Source organism: Mustela nigripes, chromosome 9, assembly GCF_022355385.1.
Source record: "Mustela nigripes isolate SB6536 chromosome 9, MUSNIG.SB6536, whole genome shotgun sequence".
Classification (NCBI taxonomy): Eukaryota; Metazoa; Chordata; class Mammalia; order Carnivora; family Mustelidae; genus Mustela; species Mustela nigripes.
Window position 1 is genome coordinate 10271379 of NC_081565.1, and position 20555 is coordinate 10291933.

The 20555-nt window shown below is 60.8% G+C and overlaps 1 protein-coding gene across 1 annotated transcript; it reads right to left on the minus strand.

Annotated features, from left to right (window-relative positions):
- Positions 1–20294, minus strand: ADGRD2 (adhesion G protein-coupled receptor D2). Its single transcript, XM_059412135.1, has 26 exons — positions 20215–20294; positions 18701–18795; positions 18237–18300; positions 17715–17927; positions 16751–17392; positions 16239–16337; positions 15789–15874; positions 15233–15514; positions 13978–14089; positions 13247–13381; positions 12389–12512; positions 11867–11972; positions 9729–9929; positions 8385–8488; positions 8089–8191; positions 7666–7819; positions 7220–7353; positions 7014–7129; positions 6068–6188; positions 2605–2646; positions 2433–2486; positions 2245–2359; positions 1627–1685; positions 1324–1354; positions 257–333; positions 1–114 (listed from the first exon to the last, which is right to left on the minus strand). Exons 2-26 carry the CDS (start codon positions 18734–18736, stop codon positions 1–3), a joined length of 3324 nt encoding a protein of 1107 aa, XP_059268118.1. The 5' UTR covers positions 18737–18795; positions 20215–20294.
- Positions 20295–20555: the final 261 nt, after the last annotated feature.

The window sequence follows — 20555 nt, forward strand, 5'->3', positions numbered from 1 at the left end:
TCAGATTCTCTCAAAGAACACCTGATGCCCAGAGGCTTTCAGGAAGGGCGGTGGCTGCCAAGTGAGGGACCGGGGCTGGCAGCCTTCGCTCCCCCGCTCCTCGTCTCGGGCCACCTGAGAAGGTCGCGGGGTGCGGAGGGGGAGGGGGGCTAGGGCGTCCGGAGGGAGGGCGACGCAGGTTGGGGGTCCGGAGGGTGGGGCCGTCGCGGGCCGAGGTGGAAGCGGCTCGTTGCTACGAGCGGCCTTAGCAACGCACCCATTCAGCAGAGACAAAGGCGCTGTCACTTGAGCGCAGAGGCGCCGCTACCGCTCTCGTTCCCACCCGCGCCTCGCCTGCGGGGGTGGGGGGAGGGGCGGGGTGGGGGGCGGGGCGCCGGGGCTCGCGGGAGCGGGGGCGCTGTCGGCTCCGCGGAAGGCCCACGGCGCGCCGGCCTGCAGGGGGCGCCTCCTGCCCACGTTGCGGAAAGAGGAGTCGAGGCTCCAGGGAACCGGGGACACCAGGCAGGGGAGGAAGCCGTCGGGAGCCTGGGGTCCCACTGACTAGGGTTTCGAATGTGCCTCCACTTACACCGGTGTGACTGCCCCGGTGCCTCACTTTCCCCATCTGCACAATGGGAGGATAGTTCCCCCAGGTCCCCAGGTTTAAAGGAGTCAGCCAACGCGGCGCTTTAGTCCTGAGCCCAGCCCCAGTTAGAGCCGGACAAACAGGCCTCTTGCCCATGCTGGGAAGGACCCCTCGGCCTGAGGCGCGGCGGTGCCTGGCAGGCCCTCCTACAGCCAGCTGTGCTCTAAGACTGGGGGACTCAGTCTGAGAGAGGCTGACAGTGGCCAGAGGGCTCTGGGTTCCCTTCGGGGAGCCCCAGCCTCACCCCACTGCCTGCAGGCCCCCATCAGCCCTGTGGTTGGGGAATGGAGCCTGAGAGGGAAGTGCTCGCTTCTCACCAGGTTTGGAAAGTCCTTTCCGCCCAGGAGGCATCAGGGTAGGGGCTCTGAGAGCGCTGGGCCTGGGGGGTGGGCAGACAGAGCAGGTGCGCAGAGGAAGGCAGGCTCCCGGCTCCCTGCCCCTCCTGCAGCACCCGCTCTGGGAAGGGGTCCCAAACCTATCCCCTGAGTGCACCTCTCCCAAAGAGCACTGCCCTTTCCTGACAGGCCCCCAGTGTGCTAATGGGGGACTTTGGGCACCAGCAAGGAGCAGAGCAAGAGGAAGGGCCCCGCAAGCCGTGGGAAGCCGGGTACGCTGCTTCTCCAATCGCTTCCATCCTGGTGCAGTGGGGCTGCAGGGGAGGGGGAAAAGGGGAGCCTCTTGGGGGGGGAGAGTTGTACCTGACACCTTGAATGCTGTCAGCTCCACAGCCTGAGGACAGAGGAGATCATCAGGGGAGGGGCCCCCCACTCCTGCTCCCCCTTGCCCTGGGGGCCCTGGGAAACCTTGTAATGACTCCCCCACCCCCAGTGGCCTTGGCATTCAGGTTCTGCCTGGCGGCTCCCAGGGCCCTGCCACCTGGCAACTGAGGAATGAGGCTCCTCTGATCTCCGGAGGAAGCCCCCCTTCCCCTAGTCCCTGTGGTTTCCTCTACCCTGTGGGACATACTCGCTAGCACCCTGCCACCCTTGTCCCAGCCTCACCGGCCTCTCAGGTTCTGCAATGGAGGAGAAGGTTGTGGGGATTCTGGGGCTGTGGGTCCCTACAGGAGAAAAACCCTTTTCAGAGACTGAGACAGGAAGCTCACTCTCTGCTCTCCTGCCCTGGACAGGACCTCATTATCAAAGACCCTAAGGATCCACTCAAAGGTTTACTCCACAGATTAATGAAGAAACTAAGACCCAGAGAGGGAAGGTAACATACAGAAGGGCACACAGCATGTAAACTAGGAGATGGGGCTGAAACTCCCGGCCTAGCCTTGAAGTCATTCAGCCCATGCTCTATCTCAGGGCCCCAAACCTCATCTACCCACCTGGCTTTGGAACCCCCCAAACACCCTTTGGACAGAGACCCAAGGAACGTGACCCTGGTCAAGCCCTGCCTCTGGGCAGGGCAGCTGGGGCCCCTGTTCCCTGGTGGTGGTGGAAAAAAATAAGCCACTTCTAAGCCATCCCCCAGGCCCCATGCTTGAATTCCCTGGGCCTTAGTCTCTTTGCCTTTCAGATGGGCTAATAGGATCGCCAGCGCCTTCCCAGCTTTACCTGTGCACCAGGGAAACCAAGGCTCTGGGTAGTACAGACTGGAGGCTGGTGTGGCCTTACCTCTAAGAGCCAAGTGACTTCGGGCTGGAGCCAAGGCTGCAGGGCTGTCCTGAGCCACCTCCCAGGGACCCAGGGACCTCGGGGGGGACGCTGGGCCCATGGGGCTGGAGCAGGCCTGAAAGGTAGAGGTGTGGCATTGACAGGGAGTGGGACCTCCCGCCCCAGGATCCCCACCTGCCAGCACCCACCGTGAATGCCTCTGTTGCCTTTTTCTCCGTCATCCTCTGCAGGGCGCTCCGGACCTGGGGGTTGGGCATCAGGGTCAGGCCTAGGCCCCTCGCCCTGACCCCCAGGCACAGGTGTCCTGCAAGTTAGCCCTGCCCATTCCACCCCCCCCAACCACCCATATCCCCAACTCACCTCCCCGTTGTAGGCGGCATAGACCAGGAAGATGTACGGCCCCTGCGGACAGACCCAGCATGTGGATGGGTGTCACTGCCTTGGAGCCAGCCCCCTCCACCGCTTGGCCCCGGGGCCATAACAGAGACACACTGAGAGATACCCAGAGTCACTGAGAGACACAGGCGGATGAACACAAATCCTACTCTGTCCCCCTCCTGCACTTGGGAGGGGACATCTGTGACATTCTATGGCAGAGAGAACCAGAAGGGGCCCTCCCCTACCTGACCCCATACCTTCAGCCTCTGGCCACAGATAGCCTCTCTGCCCTCAGTCCCTCTTTGTCCCCCGACTCCCACCTGCCCCTTCCTCACAGCCTCATCATGGCTGCAGGAGTTCCTGAAATCAAGGCTAACTCCAATCCTGGGACAGCAGATGTGTGAATGCATGCTGATTCATGCCTCTAGCTGCGTGTGTCTCTGACCCTCTGTCTCTTCTTCTGGGAAGCAGAAGCCAGGACTCAGCTTCTGCTGTGTGTGAAGGACTCAGCGCAGTGTCTGGGCTGTAGCTGGCTCTTCCTGCTCACACGCATGAGGCCCAAGAGGGCCTGGCCACTCACGAAGTACCGTCACACACAGGGTGACTGCCCTCATAACCGCTCCATGCTGAGAGGGTGGGGGGTGGGTTAATCCTTCCTGTTGGATGGAGCAGGACCCTAGGGCCTGGGACAGGGGACAGAACAATGAGTCCTAGGCCAAAGTGTGACCCAGCAGGTGGAATTTGGAGCCTAGGCCTTCTTCAGATTCTACCAGGACAGGCCATAGCCCCTGCCCTGAGGCTCAGACTGGAGGACACAGGTTGGGGTCCAGGGGCCCTCTTTGCAGCTTCTAGCTTCAGCCTCAGAGCCTGGCTGCTCCCCCTGGTTCTTAGCCCCTAACTGGGTTCATACCACCCTCCACCCTAAGACAGACCCTGGTGCCCCCCAGATTCCCGCCCCTCCGCACCCCCAGCTAGCCTGTCTTCCCTCTGCAGCCTTTCAAAGAAAGGCAGCTTTCCAAACTCCACCCAACCCCGCCAGCACCTCCCTGCCTAGCATTCTCCGAGGCTCCCTGGCACCCCTGGGATGACATCCGAGCTCCTTACAATAGCTCTGGGGACCCTGCACGGTCTGGCCCCCATGTGCCCTCCTGTCCCATTTCTCACCAGCTCACGTGTCCCCCCCCTTCATGTCTCTGCTGGCTCCCCCCATATTGCCCTGACCTAAAACATTCTTCTGTCTCACTGAGTCTCAGCCGAGAATCGCTCCCTCCAGGAAGCACCCTTTCTGTGTCCCCACGAGTGGCTCCTCTGTCCCCAGCCTGCCCCCATGTCCCCTCAGCCTCTCAGCCTCCGCCATGCCCTGCCGTGGGCGTGTGGCCCGGTGCTTGGATCCTGGGCACTAGCAAGCTCTCTCCAGCACAGAGCCCACAAAGTTCTCCCGCCCATGGTGCTCCTGAAGGGTGCCCGGAAACCTGGCCCGGGAGCCACAAGAAGACACATCAGCCCTACCGAGGGAAAGAGGCCCCGCTGAGCCCAGTCCCTCTGCCCTGGGCCTGCTGTAGGGTAGGAGGGCAGTCCTGAGGGCAGGTCCTGCCCAGCTGATGGCCCGGCCACAGTGTGAGAGGGACACCCGGAGGTGGGCGGGGTGAGGAAGACAGGGAGGACGGCAGGAGGAGAGGAAAGGCCAGGCGTGGGGAGGGACCCAGAGGACTCAGCCTGACTGGGGAACCTTCCTGGAGACTATGCGGGAATGGCAGGGTGGGCCCGGGTCATGCGTCCGCTGACCCCGTAAGGCAGCCTTTTCCCTCTTTCAGCAGGAGACCTTGGCAAGGAAGGTCTGTGGCTGACTGGCAGGAGGAAGGCGGGGAGGTGGCCACTGCCGTGGTGGCCTTGGCAATGGGCTGCTGCTACCTGGCCACCCCCGGAAGGGGGTGCGGGCACCCCAGGCAGGGTCACAGGCTAACCCGGCAGGGCCCACGTTTGAAGCCAGGATGCTCTGGAGGCGTGGGGCTTGAGGAAGGGCTTGTCTGTGTCCAGGAAGGGGTGTAGCGCTGCCCTCGGTCCCCCACTGCTCAGGCCCACACAGGTGTCTGGGAGCGGTGCTTCTTTGGGAATATCTGGAAGCCCCGTTTTTCTTCATTTTCTGGGCCCGTCTCTGGGCATGGCGCCTCCATGCTCCCCCAGCAGCGGCCCCTTCTTTCCTCTCTCCACTCCCACGCCTGGCTGAGCGTCCCCACGGCCCAGGCCGAGAAGGCGACGTGGACCAGGAGCTGGTAGTCATTACCCACGGCACCCTTCCTCGCTCCCTGCCTCCACCCAACACTTGACGCCTGGCCTTGGCCGTGGCCGGCTCCGCAAGAACACGGCATTTTGTAGCCTCTGTTCCTGCTCTGTCCCTACTGCCTGGAACAGTGTCCACAGCCGACACCTCCTAGTCGTTCGACACATATCAGGAGGATAGATGAACGACTGGATCGGACCCTTCCTGATGCCAGCTCCGCCCCACTGGCTGCCGCCCCTCCCACCCCACTCCTTCCTCCCCTGCTCCTTCCTCCCGTGAGGCCTGGGCCATGACTTCACGGGGTCTGTCTTCTCATGTGTAAGCCCTGTTCGCAGACACAAATACAGGACAGAGGCTCTGTCCCGGGCCTCAGAGCACCTGGGCATCTAAGTGGCTGTTAATACCCTCAGGCCCCTTCATCCCAGGAGGGGCAGAAAGGTCCCCAGGAGGACCTCTGGGACACATGGGGTTTGGACAGAATTTGTACCTTATTTCCTGAGCTTTCTTTGTCCATACCCGAGCCACTCCTTTTCTCAGCCCTGACAGGACCTGGGCGGCGTAAGGGCGGACAGCAGGAAGGGCAGGGGTGGAGAGGCCCGGCCTGGACCCACCTCCCTCCCAGCACTCAGGCCCCTGCGGTGGGCCTTCTGTGTCTATGTCTAGGTCCCCCCATAGGACCGCCACCCCCCTGAGGACAAGGACCGAGTCTGACTCCTCTCAGAGACTCTGGACGCAGGCCCATGGGAGCTGAGTGTTGTCCTCCTGACACAGCCTCTCCTCACTGCTGTCCTCACCAGTGCCCCACAGCGGGCGCCCCCCACCCCGAGCCTGAGGGCAGAGATCCCAGGGGTCCTGCGCCCCATCATTGGCTTCCTGCTGAGGCCTGAAGTGGCTCTAGTGCCCGCCTGGGGGTCTGGACCTCAGCTCCTTCAACTGTAAAATGGGCACAAAATCCTCTCTGACGTGCTGTCTCTTTGATTCGAGGGTTGGTTCCCAATCTCGCCCTCAACTTCTTGCCTCTTGACAATGTCCCCTAGTCGCTGTTGGTGCCTCCCATGACCGACAGGACACTCCTTTTCCCATCTGCTGACAACCCAGGCCCTCCCTCTGAGCTCCACTATGCGTCAGAGCCCTGGTCCCAGGAGGTCCAGGGCCTAGAAGTACCTGGAAGGAATTGAGGCCCACGGCGGCGTAGGCCCAAGCCGGGCTGAGGTGCACCAGCACGCCGACCAGCCAGGTCAGGCCCAGGACGGGCAGCAGGACCAGCACTGGCTTCACCATGGCCCTGCAGGAGAGCAGGCCGGGCTGAGGGAGGCCAGGCTGGCCTGGGAATCCCTGCAGGCTGCTGGGTAGGGCGGCACATGGGAGGTGCCTGGAGAGGCGGGTCGGCCGTGCAGACCGGGGACCGCTGCTCAGGACTTAGGTGCAGCTGGGATCTTCAGCGGGACTTGGCTGTCCCTTCTCAGACCCAGAAGTGGTTGGCACTGGGGAGTCCCAGTCCCAAACCTGGCTCAGAGGAAGGGTGCAGCTGCCCAGAGGGAGGGCTAAGGACTGGGGAGGGGAACGAGGTGGCATGGAGTCCAAAATCTTCCCTTCTCAGGGACCCCTGGGGCCCTCTGGCTTTTCAGGGACCCATTGGCTGGGGCTGTCCTGTCCTTGGCAGAGGACGGGGCGGGGAGAGGAAGGCCAGGGGCAGCCTCCTTTCGGCAGGACATGGCCCTGGAGAGTGAGGAGAGTTCTTGCAAGGGTAGGGACCTAAATCCTCACTCTGAACCTAAACTTCTGGGGACTGCCTGATCGAGGGGTCTCCCCTACCTTGTCCCTACCAGGCCATCTGTGCTATCAGTAGACAGTGAGCCCCCAGGACAGCGGCTTGTGTCTACAAACACCTCCCACCCCTCAGCACTTAGGACTGATTACTGCCCCCCCCAGGTGACTTGCGAGGTCACGGGCTCACCCTCGTTCACACACATGAGCATGCGACACCTGCTCAGGTCCCGTCTTGGCCCCGAGAGCACACATGGCCTTAGGACCACATCCTGCCACCACAGACTCGCACAGGCCTCCATCCAGTGAGCCTCCTGCGTGCTCCCCCACTTCTGGGCCTCACCATGTCTGGATCCTGACCTGCTCCTGCAGGCAGGGCCGTGGGCTCAGCATGCGGGCACGGCGGCGGGCGCTGGCCACAGTGACCACCACTACGCGGACCAGGATGCAGGTGTTGGCCTGGAGACCGGGCGTCAGCGGGTGAGAGGGCCTCCCCCTTCCCCAGCGTGACCTGCCCACCCCTCTAGGCCCCCAGGTCACCCCGCTCACAGTCAGCACGAAGAGCACAGGCCCCACAAAGGCCCAGATGATGTCTGTGTGCACGTTGAGCCAGCAGTGCCCGGCCGCCACATAGTCATGGGGAGACAGGGCCAGGGTGACGGCCACAATGGCCACAGGCACACCTAGGAGAAGAACGAGTGTCCCTCGGACCATGCCTCGCAGCCTGTACTCTCCCAGACCCGGCCCCGCCCCCAGGACCTGGCCTGGCCCCCAGGATCTGGCTCCGCCCCCCAGGACCTCCCCACCCCGCCCCGCCCCGCCCCGGACCGGCCACCCAGGGCTGTCCGTGGCAGCAGGTGCACTGTGGGCACCGGGAGCTCTGGTTGGGGCTTTGGATCCCAGGTGGAGACGGTGACCGGAGGGTGTCGGACAGCGAGAGGACACATGAAGCAGACTTGAGAACAGAGCAGGAGCAGGGAGCAGGGGGGCATCACCCCAGCCTGTGGTGTAGTAGAGCGCCATCCGGGGGCCCGGGCGCATGCTCACGACCACCACCTTGCTCCAGAGCAGGAGGCCCTCCACCAACATCCAGGAGAATGCCACCAAAAAGAGGAGGTGCATTACAGCTGTGACGGCCACACAGGCCACCTGTGGGTGGGAGGGTGGCAGAGCCCCACCAAGGCCAGCTGTGGGCGCAGCCCAGCTCTGGATCCCACGCCCGCGTCTGGCACCACCAACGCAAGGATGTATCCATGGGGAAGGTCTCTGGACAGCGCCCCCCGCCCACCTCCAGCATTCGGGGTTTTGTTCATCTCAGGGCCATGCTCCCCCCAGGAAATGGAGCCTAGTGAAGTGGGGGGCAACCCAGAAACGGCTGGTCCCCCCTGAGCTCACAAGCACACCTGCTGGGCGCCCACCTTATTGGCCTTCGCCCACTCGCTGGCCATGAGGAAGCCCTCCGCTGAGGCCAGGGAGAAGGTAAGGTTCTTGTGGACCGTGGCTCGCTCTGACTTGGGGACCCTGGACAGGCAGGGGTCCGTCAACAAGGTCACCACTAGCAGCCCCCACCCACTATCCGCCCTGCCTGCTTGGGTCCCTGTGGGTGAGCTAATGAAGACAGAGAGGGTGGCTTCATGGGGGCCCACAGCCCTAAGGGAGACCCCCGACCAGGGGCTTCTTGGACAAGGAGGGACACAACGGGAGCTCGTCTCACCCGGCTGCCAGGAAGAGCAAGAACGTGGTGGCCAGGGCACAGAAGGACACGCTGCAGCCCACAAATGAGAGTGTCCTCAGCAGTGACTCCTCCTCGGCACTCCTCTGCCGGCCAGCCGAAGACCCCGGAGGACAGTAACCCCATCACGGCCCTGACCTGAGCACACTGAGTCTCGCCCCGTCCCAGCCCAGCAAGGCTCCCCAGACCTCCTTGTCTGCGGTGACGCAGGGGTGACAATGGCAGCCCCCGGCAAGGCCAGGCTGACATACAGGCGGCACTTAATACAAGAGCATCCAGGCTGACACACAGGAGGCACTTAATACAAGAGCATTCACCTGTCCTCTCCTGCTGGCTCTCCCTAACCTGGCCCTGACCGGTCCTGCTTTTGCTGATGTCAAAGGTCCTGAGAGCCCTGGCTGGGAGGCAGCCACAGGGAGATGATGGCATGTCACAACCCCCCCACTGGGGGGAGGGGGCATGGAGCTCACACGCAAACATGGCCACTCTCTGCTTTTACAGGACAAATGTGTCTGTAGCATGTTTCTCTAGTGTGCTCCCCAACACGCCGAGGAACCCTGGCATTCCTGAGCCCTGTGTCACTCAGTCTCTTAGCAAGTGACCCCTCCGAGTCCCTTGTCAGCTCTAGTGATCACACCGGTCCGGCTCTGCTCTTGGGATTGGGTGGAAATGCTGGGTCTTTCCAAGGGCGTCCCTTGCTTTGGTCTCAGTTACTTCTGACCTCATGTCAGCCACGGCTTCATCTGTGGGCCCTTCGTCGCCAGCTGAGACCTCTCCCACCCCGAAGCCCTCAGCCCCGTGGCCTGCCCCACCCACCTCTGAGATGACTCCCTCACCCCTCCGGCTGCCCAGGCCTTTGTCCCAGACCACCTCCTCCTCCTTTAGTCCCGTGTCCTCCATTGGCCCGCTGTCCCCCCATGCAGGGCCTGCCCCCTGCCCGCAGACCCCTTGAGGCTCTCTGCCCCTCCAGGTCACTCCTGGCACCAGAGGGCGCCCTTGGGGCAAAGCCAACACCTGCTGAACACATTCACGACAGATAGGACCCATAGGATCGCCATCTGAGCGCCTGAGCATTCTGGGCTCTGACTTCTGCCACTCGTCCCTCCATCTTGTCCACTCCTGGGCCCGGCACAGGCAGCTCCAGAGACGTCGAAGTTCTCAAATGTGTCGGAGTCGGCCTGCCATTTCTAGTCTCCTTGCCTTTGCTCAGACTGGCCCTCTGCTGGGGATGCCTTTCTGTTCAGTTCTTGGTCACCCTTTAAGACTTGGTTCCGACATCGCCTCCCCCGACGCCCCCCGTCCCAACCCTACCTCCCTGGGACTCACCTGAACGTCATACACCTGCAGCAGGACCGCAAAGTTGGTGCTGTGGTTGCAGAAGCAGGCGGTGGAGGCCTCGTACAGGGCGGCCACAGAGCAGCCAGCGGTGGCCCATGAGCCTCCTGTGTCCGGGCTGGGGAAGGGCAGGGAACAGAAGGGCTCTTGAAATGGGAGGGACGTGGGGGTAGGTGGCAAGCAGGGGACAGCCTCTCTCCAAAGCTTGGGACCCATCGCCACTCTGCCTCTAACCAACTTTGCGACTTTGGGCAAGCCTCTGCCCTTCCTGGGGCCTCAGTTTCCCATCTGTAAAATGGACTTAACACTCTTAGGGATGATAGGGGGCCATGGGGCCAAGACCAGTGATTACAACTGATTAATGGCATTAATTACTAAGTGACAGTGACCGACGTTCAGCCAAGGATCCAGGGCTGGGAGCTGGGACTCATCTCTGAACCGTCTTCCGCTCCTTCAAACATTGAAGCGCCCTGGCCTGGGACATATCATCAAGTCTAACACCTATTTGACGGATGGGTCTCTCCCTAGGCACCCCACAGAGTGAGCTCGTGTATCTCCCATGATGGGGAGCTCACTGTCTTCTGGGTCACAGCTTCTCTTGCTCCAGCTTGTTCTGGAGTTGGGGAGGGGCCCAAGGCAAGACAGGTGGTGACTGGTGACCCCAAACACACCTCATCCTCAAGCAGAATGGATGGCTTAAAAAAAACAAAAACAAACAAACAAAAAAACCAAAAAAAACTAACACCAAATTTCCTTAATTAAAGAGCTGGAAAGTTGAAACTCACCTGATACTGAAGTTCCAGAAAGCACAGACAGGCTGCACCAGTCTCAGCGGGAAGGCCTGAGGGCAGGAAGCAGGGACAGAGCAGGCGTGTGAGTGTATTTGGGGCCTGGGGCAGGGGTGTGGATGTGTATGGAGAGCGGAGACCAGGAGGGTGCAGGGGGATGGGACACAGCATATACTCTGGTTCCATTTATGGGAAACGCTGGAAAAGACAGAATCTACAGTCACAAGAAGCAGATCAGGTGATTCCTTGGGGTGAAAGGGAGGGAAACCTGCCTGGCGGGGGGACACAAAGAAGCCTGTTGGGAATGTGGAAAGGGTCTTTACCTTGCTTGGGGCAGTGGTCCCTGAGTGTATATGCGGGTGAAAACCCACCATGTTGTATAGTTAAAATGGACACTGCAGTGTATGGAGATTGATTTTTTTTTTTTTAAGATTTTATTTATTTATTTGACAGAGAGAGATCACAAGCAGACAGAGGCAGGCAGAGAGAGAGAGAGAGGGAAGCAGGCTCCCCGCTGAGCAGAGAGCCCGATTCGGGCCTCGATCCCAGGACCCTGAGATCATGACCTGAGCCGAAGGCAGCGGCTTAACCCACTGAGCCACCCAGGCGCCCTGGAGATTGATTTTTACAGTCTTGGGATGACATACCGAAGACGATAAACTGTGGGGGGTGTGTATGTGTGTGTTCGTGTCTAGGATTAGTGGTCGTGGGTAAAAGTCAACTTTAGATTTCTCTGAAACTAACGTTGCAAAAGCAGGAAGGAATGTGTGTATTTCACGTGATGAAATGAAGCAAGGTTTTTTGGTGATCTTTCCAGATCAGTTTATAGAAAGAGACCTGTTCCTTGTATAACCCTAGCGGATAGACGATTCCAGGGTGCAGCTGCGTATGGCTTTTTGCCCAGACCCCTTGGTGGACGCTTGGGCTTTCCAGGTCTCAGGAGCACATGGCCATGCAGGTCTCTGCACATGTCCCTGGATGCTCCAACAGGAACCACCAATGTTTCAAGTCATGCACACCGATAATGAAATCCCAGCTCTGCCGCTTACAGGCTGGGGCCCATCACAGCCCCTCCGCCAAGCTCACTCTTTGCTATGTCGAATGGGCAGTTGGAGGATTACATGGATGTTGCTCATTTAAGTCCCCCAGCCCAAAGTGAGTGTGTAATAAACCAATTCCCTTCAGGTCCCTGGAAGGCAATGGGGTGCCTTGGGAATGAGTATTTTTCTTGTACATTTTTAGACCTTGGTTCAAATGAATGCATGTTGGGGAAGGGGGACACCAAACCAGGATAAGTGCAGTGGGGTAGCAGTTCCCAGAAGTACCCCCCCCCCCCAGTACCTGGGCCTGGTGCTGCAGGTGAAACGTCACGGCTGTGCTGACCTCCCCGGTCTCATCCCATACCTCAGAGGAGATGACGGCCGAGCCCAGCCGGGTGCTTAGAAACCTGTGGGGAGAAAGGGAGCTTTTAAGGACACCAGCTGGCTGCACAGGAGAGGTTGTGGGTGGCCTGGAGATGCAGAGATGACACCCTCTGTGTCCAAAGAAACATCAGGAAATGTCCTGTGCTCGGAATTAGGGCATACGAGTTCCAGTTTTGCCTTGGGGACTTGCTAGGAAATTCATTAAGTCCTGTCTTCTCCCTGAGTCTCGACACTGAAGCCTGGACCCCAGACAGCGGTCGAGCCAGGTTCCAGCGGCACGCCCAGCGTTGTGTGTGGGGGGGATGGGGGAGAATTTGGTTCTGGGTGCTAAAGGCAGATTTGCCTCTCAGAATCAGGGCTCTGGCATGGGATGGAGGCCTGGCCCTCCCTGGGGAGGGGATCCAGACCCTCAGCAGCCTACTGGCTGGGCCCCACTCACCTCTGCGCCTTGCTCGCCTCTTCTGAGCTGTCAGGGGTCTGGGGCTCTAGGCCGGGCTCCCCTAGGGTGTGCTGGAAGATACTGGAGCTGAACCAGCTGTGGATCACGGTGACTCTGGAGAGGCCTGGCTGAGTGGGAGGGGGCGCAAGACCCCACCCTGTGTCACTTGTGTGAGCAAGTGCCACGGGTTGGCCCCGAGGGAGATGCTCTGCTCACCTTACAGACAGGGAAACCGGGGCTCATAGAGATTAACTGCCTTCCCAAAGATCACACAGCTAATAAGTAGTGGAACCGGAATTCCAACCAGCCACGGCTCATGCGCTTAACCCGGCAGCTCTAAGGCCCTATGCTGCATGTCCTGATCCTCCCGCCCCGGGCAGCAGCAGCAAGCTGAGGGCCTCCTCCACCACCCGCTTCCAAGAGGCAACGTGTGGTTCAGTGGAGGAGACTCAGCGAACATCTATGATGCCACAAGTGCTTTTTTTTTTTTTTTTTTAAAGATTTTATTTGTTTATTTGACAGACAGAGATTACAAGTAGACAGAGAGGCAGGCAGAGAGAGAGAGAGGGAAGCAGGCTCCCTGCCGAGCAGAGAGCCCGATGCGGGACTCGATCCCAGGACCCTGGGATCATGACCTGAGCCGAAGGCAGCGGCTTAACCCACTGAGCCACCCAGGCGCCCCCACAAGTGCTTTTAACCTCATAATCACCCGCAAGGCAAGTACAAAGAGGACAGTCTTCCAGGCAAGGAAACGGGCTCTGAACTGTGAGGTGACTTATCCAAAGTAGCCGAGTTAGCAACACGAGCTGACCCACACCCCAAGAGGAACCCCCTCTCCACCCCACCCTCCGTACCCACCTTTCCTGAGGAGCTGCTCCACTTCTCCCACGGGGATACGGATGTGGCCGGGCCCCTCTGGATGTCCACGGGGCATCGTGAACACACAGCCCTCTCTGCTGGCTTCCCCCAGGTGTAGGCTCCGCACCTCCAGACCTGGGATCAAACGGGGCTCGGTGGCTGGACCTCCGGAGGGAGGTCTTTCTGCCCAACCAGCCCCCACGGCAGGGTCAGCTTCCCCTCTCCTTCAAGTCCAGAAGAGGGGAATCACTGAGAGGTGTCCCTGGGGACCAGGATCCGAATATCCATGCACCCCAGAAACCAAAGGGTTCCCAAAGGACACAGGTTTTTGCCAAAATTCCAACTGTGAATCCACAAACACTGAGAGTGTACTGGGGTCTGGCCTGAGAGGCAGAAATGAGTCAGAGACGGTCCTGGTACTCAGGAGGCCTCAGGAGGAAGGAGGTCTGTGGTGACGACCACAAAGGCAAAAAGATGTGTTTGCGTATGGGGTGTCGGCAGAAGGAGGAAATGACTGTCAGGAGAGCTAACACCACACGAGGCTTCCTGGAGGAGCTGAGGCTCCAGCAAGGTTCTGAAGGATAGATAGGAGTCTGCTAGGAGGTCAAGGGAGAGAGGGCATCTGAGGGAGAGCACGGCGCGGGCAAACGCAGGAGACGGAGTAGAAGTGACGGAGGCTGAGAAGAGATGTCTGAGCTCCGAGGGCCCAGCTGGGTGGCTCGCAGGCTCACCGGCTCCATGGCGCTGGATACGCAGTCCCGGCCGCTCGGAGGTCAGCACGGTGCTCAGCACGGGTGCCAGGCGCTGGACACTTGCCACCAAGGCCATGGGGCCGCCGACCACCTGGAAGGAGCCACACCTCAGCTCCCTCCCGCTCGGCATCCTGCTGCCACCCGCCTTGACCGGTCGTGAACGTGTTCCCTGGGATCTGTGAAGTGGCCGCCCTGCTCCAGACCCTTGGTGGCTGCTCAGGGCCTCCAGGATCGAGTCCTGGGTCCTCAGGCTGGTGTCTGAGGCCCGGCCCCATGGGCCTCCTCTGGCCTCTCCGAGCCTCTCCTGAGCGGTCATCGGCGCTGGCCCAGGCAAAGGCCTCCCAGGGCTCCGTGCCTGCCGGCCGCTCGCTTACCATCTGGGCACCCTCCGAAGCTCACTTCCCCAGGGGAGCCATTCCCTGGAACTAGGGCCGCCTGTTGTGTCATCTCCAGCCCGTCCCCAAGCCTCGGGCCGGGTTCTGTCCTCTCAGGCCAAGAGGCACCACATGTGCTCTTCCTGCCCTCGAGACTTTCCGGTGATGTCTATGACCCCTCCCTCGTCTTTCCCTTCTCTGGGCCGACTGCTCCCAAGCCTACAGCCACGTCTGCCTGAGGATGTTTCTGACACCCTTGCCATCTGGATAGCAGCTGTCCTGTTCTCCTGAGCGTCTGGGCTGCTTTGGAAGACAAGATGGCTGAACACTCAGCAGAGACGTCCTCCCTCTTAGGGGGGGCTGCCAGACTCTTGGATATGGGGGAGGTCCTTATGGATTAGTGGCTCTTATTTTCGACTGTAGAAACTATTCTTCAAGCGTGGTTGTGTGTGGGAGTCCAACTTTCATAACAGATAAAAGAGGAACTTCTGGGGTGCCTGGGTGGCTAAGTGGGTTAAGCGTCTGCCTTCAGCTCAGGTCACAATCCCAGGGTCCTGGGATCGAGCCCTACATCAGGATCTCTGCTCAGCGGGGAGTCTGCTTCTCCCTCTCCCTCTGCTGCTCCCCCTGCTTGTGCTTTCTCTCTCTCTGGCTCGCTCTCTCTCTCAAAAAAAAAAAAACTCTCTCTCTCTCTCTCATTTTTTTTTTTTTTTAAAGAGGAGCTTCTTTTGATAGACGGAGAGATAAAGCTCAGCAACGGGTGCTGACTGGCCCATGGCTACAAAAGAAGCTGGAGGCAAGGACGGAATGGGAGCCCAGGCCTCCCCCACCGCCCCCACCCCAAGCCCTGCCTGCCTCACCTCACTGACTGAGAGCCACGTGCCAGCCAGCTGCTCCTCCAGGACCAAGCTGGCCACAGACACGATGCCCTGGCCAAGCTGCTCCCAGGGTCCTGTCAAGGGGTCTGGCTCCTCAACCCCGAGGGCTGTCACCCTCTTCAGGAAGTGGATGATGGCCAGCAGTGCCGCGGGCCCTAGAGGGGCCGCCTCCTTTGCCAGGACTCTCTCCAGGATACCCAGGAAGATGCAGGCCTCAGCCGGCGACAGGTGTCCATGGACTTCAGAGAGAGGGTCCGGGAGGAGCTGTGGGCAGAGGAGCTCCTTGTGGCAGGTCTGGCTGTTAAGAGGGATCTCCTAGGACAAGCCACACTTGAGCCCCACTAGGGTCTTCTTGGTGGCCCATGTCAAACATATCACAAGCCCCCAGCTCTCAAAGGCTCCAAAATAGGGAATATGAACAATCTTGATTGCTGAAGACATGTTAGGTGGGTGTCCCCTTTGTAGGTGAGGAAGCTGAGATGCAGGAAGGTGACCCAGAGTGTGCCCAATTCTTCAGCTTCCTGGATGGGGGGCTCACCACAGTGCTGTTGGCCAAGGCATTGACTCGGCTGATAACATCCTGGCCAGGCCATGACGGGGCTTCCTGCAGCCGCTGGTAAGTCTCTGCAAAGGAGGGGAGGCCAGGCTGGGTCCCGAGCGACACAGCCCAGAGGTGCCCCATCCACCATTTGCTGCTCTAGGAGGAAGAGCATGTTCACTGCTACGTGTCTGGAGCCTTACAGTGTTCTAGATGGGGAAACTGAGTCATACAATAGCAAAATCACTTGCCCAGGGACACACAGCTGGGATTCACCTCCAGGTCTTTCTGGCCCCGACCTCGTCCTGTAGTTTGGACTCCAAGGAGGCCCTGAAGCTTCGAGAAGATTCTGAATTCCCAGTTCGTGCTAACTGCTTACTCCCCCTCGGCCTACACTTGTCCATACCCAGCCTCCCCTTCCGCAGAGCCCTGGGGACTGCCAGGAATCACCTGTCCGGTAGCAGCAGAGGAAGGGCCGTGGTTGAAGGCAGAGCGAAGAGCCCTCAGTACGGGATCCTGGGTTCCATGTAGGGCACTCCTCTGAAGGCACTGGCAGGGATGGGACAGGGGTCAGGACCGTATCGTGGCTCCCCAGGAGCCCCTGTGACTCACCGGCCTGTTCGGGCTTTGAAGACACTTGTACACCTTTGGGGGCCAAAACGCCCAGTCCCTGACTTAGGGGGGCAATATGGGAACCTGGGTGAAGGGTGCTGCAGCCAGCACAAGGTGGGGCAAGGCAGCTAAGGGGTGAGCCTAGTCAAGCTACTCGGATTGGGTATTTGCCTGACCGGCTTGGGGAGGGCGTGACCAGAGCTGGGCGTGGCCAGGTTCGAGAGACGTGGGCTGGGTCGCGAGTTTAGAAGGGAGCCTGCGGAAGCCAGGGGCGGGGCCCAGCAACCAGGGGGCGGGACCCAGCAGGTGGTGGGCGGGGCCTAGCCGCCCAAAGGCGGGGCGGGCCGTACCGGGACAGAGAAGGCGCACCGGCAGGGGCGGCAGCAGCGAGGGCATGACGTCCAGAGCGCCCAAGTCCCAGCGGAAGAGCAGGCCGCCGACTGGCGGCGCGCAGGCTCGCGCCCGCCGCAGCTCCGCGGGACTCAGCGCCCGAGCCCACAGGTGGAAGTCGGTGAGGTTGCCGCTGAAGGCATCGCGCGCCGAGAAGCCGCCGCCCAGGGAATCCTGATCCTGGCCCAGCACGAGGATGCCGCCCGCCGGCACCGGGTGGCCCGCGCCCAGTCCCCGCGCCCCGGCGCGCCGCCGCCCGTCGGCAAACAGCGCCCAGCGCCCGCCGCGCTGCTCCCACGTGGCGCACACGTGGTGCCAGCGGCCGTCGGCGCGGAAGGCGGCGAGGAAGGGCGCGTGGTGGCCGCGCACCACGAGCGCCGCGTGCACCGCGCCGCCGGGCTCGGCGAAGGCGCGCAGCTGCAGCGCGTTGGGCAGCGCGGGCGCGGCGAGGGAGAAGAGCGCCGCGGGGTCGGGCGAGGCGGCGTCCCACTGCACGTGCGCGCACGCAGTCAGCGCCCCCAGCGCGGGCAGGGGCCGTCGCAGCCGCGCCGCCCTGTCCGCGGTCCGCTCCCCGAACACCAGCGCGGCCGACGTGAGCGCGCCTGCGGGGACACGCGGGCCGGCCCCTCAGTGTCCCCAGCGGCGCACAGCCTCTGGCAACCCACTGGCGCAGCTGCAGGGCCCCCTGTGGGCTTTGGGGCATCTCCCTCTCTCGGGAAGGAAGAAATGGGGGCTCCTGTGCTCATACCCATGCGGCCAACCCTCTATTTTACTCCAGGACAAGGGAAATGGAGATGCAACGGGGACTTCTTCTGAGCTCAACCCAAGAGGACTATCACTGTGGGCCCCATCTTTGGAGGTCTCCAAAGCCTCTGCACCCCCGCACCCCCGCCTCCTCCTCCCAGGTCCTGGGCCCACACTCACGCCTTTTCGGGGCTCTCCGAAGAGAGCCCTCTTTTTGGCCCACCCAGATAGGGTTGGGCAGCCGTAGAGCCAGGGCCCCAGCAGGGGGCGCGAGTGCCAGGTGGCCAAACCTCTGCTCACAAGCCTCTTGAGCCTGCCACCAGGTCAGGTGCTGCCCTGGAAACTTGCACACCCCATCTGCAGTCTCCACAACCTCCCCGGGACCCACTGGAGCTGCAGGGTCAGAGGAGAGAGTGTGGGAGAGCAGGGTGTGGGCCATGTGCACTGAGCTGGGAGTCATTCGCAGCTCAATGCTCTGTGACCTGTCAGGTCTAGTCCCTTTGCTGAGCCTGTTCTGTCATCTCTTTAGAGCCAAGAATAAGATGGACACGGTTGAAACTTTCAGTCCAGGGTCCGGGGATGATGAGGCTGAACTAAACGGCATCTCCTCCCTTCCTTTGCCTTAGACGCCAATGCACCAGGTGGACCACAGGCTGGCTGAGCTGGAGGACGGAGGAACCCCTCTGGGACCCTCATACCAACCTGTGACCCAGGAGCCCCTTGATTCAGCTGGTGAGTTGGAGAGGGTCCCAGAGAGACTCCTTATCTGAGAAAGAAGCGGACAGTTTGGGGCTGGGTCAGTCAGTTACTGATTATTTACTTTATGCTCCTGCAGGATGCGTTGGAAGCTCCAAGCTCTGAGTCAGACCTGGGTTCCAGTCCCACCCAGAGGGGATCTTGGGCAGGGAGTTTCACTGCTTTGAGTTTGTCCTCCAGCCCCCCCCCCCTCCCCCCCCCCCCCCCCCCCCCCCCCCCCCCCCCCCCCCAGGAATTAACAAGCTGTTGATTGAATGTAAAAGGTGCAGCAGCAGTGGATGCTTTTACTCTTATTATTGCCAAAGGCTTATCTCGTGTGACCTTCACAGTGACCTCAGAGGTGCCCACTTGGAAGTCAGCAGCTTTGAGTCCCCTTGGCCGCCTCACCCCCAGCCCCCACGTTCACGTACCAGGAGGTAGACTAGGCAGTAGCACCAGAAGGCCATTTGGAATCCAGCAGGGACAGGGGAGGGACAGCAAGGGTCACAGATGTGGCCACTGTGGACTGAAGAAGGAAAAAAGCAAATGAACATTCAGCGTCCTGATTTGCTACCCGCTCTGTCTCCTGCAGGGTCATCTTCCCCCCAGGTTTGGCTTCCAGAATTTACTGGGCGGAGAGCCCAGGATGGGAATCTACTTGACATTTGCTTGCACAAAAGGATGGTCTCCAGGAGCCCTTTCTAGGACCACAGCTGGGAACGCTGTAGCCCTGGTGAGCTGGGAACGGCTGGGTGTGGGGAGGGAAGGCAGCAGCAGCTGACTGGCCAGAGAGAGGTGGAAACCGAGCACAGGATCCCTGTTAGACTTCCTTGTGTTCTTTTGGGCTCACAGCTTGGCATTCAAGGCCCTGCTTCATGAGGCCTCTGCTGAGCTCGCTGGCCTCACCAGTCTCCCTATCCATCTGCCTCCTAGCTCCCCTGCAGTCACCTTTCCCCTGTCCCCCAAGCTGCCCCCATTTTTCCAGGCAGCATCTCTTCTCCAGATTTTGGGGTGCGCAGTCCCTCTTGCCTGGACTGGCCTTCCACTCCCTCAGGGGCACCTTCTACAGATCAGCCTGCCGTCATGGCCTCCACCTGCACTGATGGCCACACGCTGCTGTGAGCTGAGGATACCCTAATTGTGGGTGGCTTGGGGGTCACTCTTAGCAGTCTGGGGGGCTTTAATCCTCCTGGGTCTCTACTCCAGCAGTGGCCGAGCACCAGTGGGTCCCAGAAAATACTGGAGAACAAAGAATGGTCCACTGTGTCCCACCAGTCGGCTTCATGCCAGCTGGATGTCCGGAGCCATGCCCAGTGACAATTCATACCCTTTCCCCCTTTCCAGATAAAGTGCCTAAGTGTGGAAACCAGACCCATTCCTGCACAGGAATACACGGGGGTTCACACCTGGATTCTGAAAAGCACCAATTTATTGTCACTTTCCCCCCTTTTAAAAAATTAATTAATTAACTCGTTAATTAATTAAAATTAAGTGGGCTCCACACCCAAGATGGAGCTTAAACCCATGCTGTACCAAAGGAGCCGACGAGGCGCCCCACTTTCCCCCTTTTTAAACAGCACCTGTGCCCAGCCTCCACCCCCGCCTTCAGTGGGTGGGCGATGGTAGGAGTCCCAGACTTGGTCCCTAGCATGTGCTGGGCACATAGTATGGGCTCAATAAATGGGGACCGCCTCATTCCCGTGTTCGCGTTTGCCTGTATTTGCGCCCCCGACCCCAAACTCCTTGCCCCACCCTCCTCGCTCACCGTACACTCTTTGGCACCCAAGAGGGAGAGGCGAAGTCCGGCGGACACTGCGACACTGCATGTCCTTCCCTCCTCCGTGAGGGCCCAGTGGGGAATGCTTCTAGGCTGATGAGCCAGGACAAGGGCTCCCCCTCCTTCACCCGCGTTGACCCCTCCCCTATTCAGAGCCGAGCTCCTCACCTGCTCCGTCTGGCCAGGCGCCTACGCCGGGCTCAGCCGCTGCGAAGTGTTCTGGGGACAGACGAGGTCTGGTGGCTGCACCTTTGTGCTAGCTCTCCACCCGGCAGGGGAGCCCGCCGGGCGCGGGGCGGTGCGGGGGGCGGTCCTAGGAGACCCCGCCCCTCGGCCCCAGCCCCTTGGAGTCAGGGACTCCCCGCCCTCCTCTGCGTGCGGGACTGTCCAGTCTCCCGCTGGCCCGAGAGCCTCGGCGGCGGGGAGAAGGGGTGTGCCCGGGAGTTCCTCGGTTCCTGAACGGGATCTGCTGTGCTTCTCCCCACAACACGCAGGAAAAGGCACTCGGT

Excerpts from the sequence above, each read along its gene's own strand:
- ADGRD2 (XM_059412135.1), bottom strand. The coding sequence starts at position 18,736 with ATGGCCTTCTGGTGCTACTGCCTAGTCTACCTCCTG. Across the intron at positions 15,515-15,788 it reads CCTTGGCCAACAGCACTGTG|CTCCTCCCGGACCCTCTCTC; the intron begins GTGAGCCCCCCA and ends CTCTGCCCACAG. Across the intron at positions 334-1,323 it reads GACAGCATTCAAGGTGTCAG|GCGAGGCGCGGGTGGGAACG; the intron begins GTACAACTCTCC and ends CCACCCCCGCAG.